Source organism: Eimeria maxima, genomic scaffold (genome assembly GCF_000499605.1).
Source record: "Eimeria maxima Weybridge genomic scaffold, Emw_scaff1080, whole genome shotgun sequence".
Classification (NCBI taxonomy): Eukaryota; Apicomplexa; class Conoidasida; order Eucoccidiorida; family Eimeriidae; genus Eimeria; species Eimeria maxima.
Genome location: NW_013563394.1, coordinates 1,084 through 5,629, shown reverse-complemented (window position 1 = coordinate 5,629; position 4,546 = coordinate 1,084). Strand labels below are relative to the sequence as shown.

At 51.7% G+C, this 4,546-nt stretch overlaps 2 protein-coding genes across 2 annotated transcripts in view; both read right to left on the bottom strand.

The window, feature by feature from the left end:
* The window catches only part of EMWEY_00048300 (hypothetical protein, conserved), a gene marked incomplete at both ends in the record, with an annotated part of 2,187 nt that extends 853 nt beyond the window's left edge, over window positions 1-1,334 (bottom strand). Inside the window, one exon of the mRNA XM_013477261.1 lies at window positions 1-1,334. This exon is cut by the window's left edge and continues 17 nt beyond it. Within this exon, the coding sequence (XP_013332715.1) occupies window positions 1-1,334 (1,334 nt within the window).
* A 1,971-nt stretch (window positions 1,335-3,305) lies between these two features.
* On the bottom strand, window positions 3,306-3,791 carry EMWEY_00048290 (hypothetical protein; the record flags this gene model as incomplete). The annotated part of the gene is made up of 1 exon (XM_013477260.1): window positions 3,306-3,791. The coding sequence occupies one exon, from the start codon at window positions 3,789-3,791 to the stop codon at window positions 3,306-3,308; it is 486 nt and encodes a 161-aa protein (XP_013332714.1).
* Window positions 3,792-4,546: the final 755 nt, after the last annotated feature.

The window sequence follows — 4,546 nt, the reverse complement described above, 5'->3', positions numbered from 1 at the left end:
TGCTGTTGCTGCTGCTGTTGCTGCTGCTGCTGCTGCTGCTGCTGCAGTTTTGACCTCTGTTTTCCTCGCAAAGAGTGATGCGGAGTTCCTCTTGCTGTTGCGTCTGCTCTTCCTCTTGCTGCTGCTGCTGCTGCTGTTGTTGTTCCTCCTCCCCCTCCTCCTGCTGCTCCTGCTCCTGTTCCTGCTGCTGCTGCTGCTGCTGCTGCTGCTGTTGCTGCTGGTATAAGGGTGTGGGGCCCCACACCTGATATTTGGTCAACAAATTTAGCAGCAGCAGCAGCAGACTTCCATTTACACAGTACTGCATGCAGGGCCTCTCCCTGCAACCGGTGCTGCTGCTGCTGCTGCTGCTGCTGCTGCTGTTGCTGCTGTTGCTGCTGCTGCTGTTGCTGTAAGAGAGCAGGCAGCAGCCATACAGCAGCAAGCTCATCAATTAGATTTGGGCAAAACAACTGCAGCAGCAAATTAAATTGCAGCGCAACGCATGCAGGGACAGCTAAGATAAGGGACAGCTGCTGCTGCTGCTGTTGCTGCTCCTGCTGCTGCTGCTGCTGCTGATCTGCTGCTGCAGGCAAGCCCACAGATAAACCCTCATCACCCAATAGGGTACAGGGGCCCTCCTGGGGGCCCCCCAATACCCCATGGGGTTGGGGCCCCCCCTCTAAGGAACTGGAGAAAGGTGTTGTCCTGTCGTTGCTGCTGCTGCTGCTGCTGCAGCTGCTGGTGCTGCTGCTGGTGCTGCTGATGCTGCTGTTGCTGCCAATTCGAGTAAGCTGTGCAATGCATGCAGCATCTGTTGTCCCTAATTCAGCTGCTGCTCCTGTTGCTGCTGCTGCTGCTGCTGTTGCTGTTGTTCCTCCTCCTGCTGCTGCTGTTTTTGCTGCTGCTGCTGCTGCTGCTGCTGCCTTTGTTGTTTTGCATTCTGCCTGCAGCAAACTTCCCTGTACACCGCACAGCAGATGTAAACGGATCCTTTTCTTCTTCTTCTTCTTGCTGCTGCTGCTGCTGCTGCTGTTTCTGCTGCTTTTGTTGCTGCTGCGTTTACTAGTACTGCTAATACTCCTGCTGCTGCTGTTGCTGCTGCTGTTGCTGCAGCTGCCAGTCCTAGTGCAGTCTTTCTTGGTTATCTGCTGCAGCTGGGACCCAGAATCCTCTTCAGTTTCTGCTGCTGCTGTTTCTGCTGTTGCTGCTGCTGCTGTTTGCTCTGGCTGCTGCTGCTGCTGCAGCAGCAGCAAGCTGCTGCTAAGGATATCTACTGGGGGGATATGGAGGTGCAGCACAAAGCGCGAAGCTGCGGTGTTGCTGCTCTCGGGTGTACGTACACCTTCAGACATTGGCACGCTGCTGCTAATACTGTTGTTGCTGCTGCTGCTGTTGCTGCTGCTGCTGCTGCTACTATGACGACGGCTAGGGTTACATGGGGTGGGTGTTGTGACACTCGGTCTTGTTGTTGCTGCTGCTGCTGCTGCAGATGCAGCAGCAGCAGCGGTTGCTTCCTGTATAAATATAGCTAGCTTGCTGCTGTGTTGCTGCTGCAGCGGGGGCCCCCCAAGAAGACACCTGCTGCTACGAAGTTTGCTGCTGGGGGGCCCCCAACTTGCTGCAGATAAGGGGAGGCCTATATAGGCAGCAGAAAGTAAATAGTCTATATGTTTAGTAGCAGCAGCAGTAGCTGCTGCTGCTGCTCGTGCTGCAGTAGCTGCAGCCGATGCAACAGAAGCGGCAACTACGTCAGCAGCAGCAGCTGCAGCAGCAGCAGCAGGAGTCGGCTGCAGCAGCAGCAGCAGCAGCGAATACAGGGAGAAGAAGGAGGATTCTATGGTGAATATACACATAAAAATATAATAATATATACCTTTGCCTTTTTTATTTGTATTTGCTTATGTTGCTGCAGCTGCAGCTGCTGTTGCTGCTGCTGCTGCTGCTGCTGCGTATGGTGACGGACAGACTTATACAGCACAGCACAGTAGCAGCAGCAGCAGCAAAAGCAGCAGCAGCGCAGCAAGATATAAAGAAATTTATTACTGAATTCTTTAGTATTTCCTATTATTTGTATTTATATTTATAATTTATTTATTTATTTATTTATTTATTTATTTATTTATTTATTTATTCTTCTTGCTGCTGCTGCTGCTGCTGCTGTTGCTATATGGGGCCCCCTTAGAGGGGTATCACTAGGGGGGGCCCCACTGGACTGCTGTACCCTTCATCGTTATTCTTCTATAACAAAGGGGGCCCCCCTCTATGCTGCTGCACTTCCGGTGTATAGGCAGGGGCCCCTGGGGCCCCTGGAGCCCTCGGGGCCCCCCTGTGGTCTTGTATGGTACCACCGACCACCGGCATCAGCAGCAACAGGAGCACTAGCAGCATCAGCAGCAGCAGCACCATCAGCAGCACCAACACCAGCAGCAGCAGCAGAAGCAGCAGCAGCAGCAGCAGCACAGCAACAATAGCAGAATCAATTGTAGCAGCAGCAACAGCAACAAACCAGTAGCAGCAACAACAGCAGCAGCAACAGCAGCAGCAGCAACACGATGCATGCAGCCCCATTGGGGAGCAGCAGCAAAAGACTAACAGGCGAACAAAGAGAGACTTCCTTAACAATAAAGGAGTCTTCTTGCTGCATCTGCTGCTGCTTGCTGCAGCAGCAGCTGCTGCTGCTGCAGTAAACTGCAGCAGCAGCAGCAAAAGGAAAAACGGAGGGTGCAGGGGCCCCGCATTCTGCTGCTGTTTGCTGCGCTGGCGCGCACCTCGCTAGTGCAAAAGGTGCTGCTGCTGCTGCTGCTGCTGCTGCTGCACATGCAACAACTACTAAAGCAGCAGTAAAAAAAAAAGCTGCAGCTGCAGCAAGAACTGCAGCAACAGCAGCAGCAGCAGCAGCAGCTGCTGCTGCTGCTGCTGCTGCTGCGTCACCCCAACCGTACTTGGTGGGGGCGAGGCTTCTCCTTAAACAGAAAATGCTACCCAAGCAAATAAAGCAGCAGCAGCTGCTGCTGCAGCTGCTGCTGCTGCAGATGCTGCTGCTGCAGCTGCAGCAGCTGCAGCAGCTGCTGCTAGTTGTGTATGGGGGCAGCAGCAAGCAAATAGAGACGCATCCTCATTTGCTGCTGCCTTGTTGCATTGATCTACTGCAGCAGCAGCAGCAGCAGCAGCATTTTAAATGATAGCTGCCGCTGCTGTTGCTGCTGCTGCTGCTGCTGCTGCAGCTGGTGCAGCGGCGTAAGACCTACGGCTCTGCTGCTGATCTCTTGTATATCTACATTAAAGGGTTTAGGGTTTAGGGTTTAGGGTTTAGGGTTTAGGGTTTATGGAGCAAATGCAAGACGCTGCCCTTTATCATTAGGGTTACAGTTAGCTAGTTTTGCTGCATGCGGACTTGCTGCTGTTGCTGCAGCAAATATACGTATACATAATCCTGTGTTTGCTGCTCCTGCTGCTGCTGCTGCACCTTTTGCTGCTGCCTCCATACCATTAGATCCTGTTGCTAAGAATTCTAGTGCTGCTGCTCTTGCTGCTGCTGCTCCTTCTGCTGCTGCTTGCTCTGGTGTCATTTGTTGCCCCTCTTCTTCTTCTTCTTCTCCTTCTTCTTCTTCTTTTGCTGCTGCTTCTGCTGCTGCTGCTGCTGCTGCTGCTCTTGTATCCTCATCCTCTATATACTCATCCCTATCCATATCTAATAATCTATCTATCCTTGCTGCTTCTGCTGCTGCATGCGCTGCATCTGCTGCTGCTGCTTCCTTTATATCTACTAATTGTATCTGTCCTGTCTCTGGATATATACGCCAACGCATGCTTGTTGCTGCTGCTGCTCCTTCTCCTGAGGTGTACGTACACCCCAATTGTACCAAGGATAATGTATTTATATTTCCTCCTATGCATGTTGTTAGTCCGCTCTGTCCTACAAATATCTTACCTAATTCACCATCAAATAAGAATGCCTGCAGCAGCAAGTGCAGCAGCAGCAGCAAGTGCAGCAGCAGCAGCAAGTGCAGCAGCAGCAGCAAGTGCAGCAAAAGAAAGAGGGAAATAATGAATCCCTATATAGATATAACTGTTACATACATCTACAGCAGCAACAAGAACAACAGCAACAGCAACAGTAACAGCAGCAGCAGCAATAACAACAGCAACAGCAGCACGAATAACAGCAACAGCAGCATGAACAACAGCAACAGCAGCAGCAGCAGCAACAGCAGCATGAACAACAGCAACAGCAGCACGAACAACAGCAACAGCAGCAGCAGCAGGAATAACAACAGCAACAGCAGCACGAACAACAGCAGCAACAGCAACTGGACCAGGAGCAGCAGCAGCAGCAGCAGCAACAGCAGCAGCAGCAACAGCAGCACCAGCAGCAGCAGCAGCAGCAGCAGCAGTAGTAGTAATAGTAGTAGCAAGAGGAGAAAGAAGAGCACAAGTTGTTGCTGTTAATATATTTGTTGTTGTACAACAGCAACAGCAGCAGCAGCAGCAGCAGCAGCAGCAGCAGCAAGAAAAGAATGAATATAACGACAAAAAGACCAGGAAAAAGAACAGCAGGAAGACA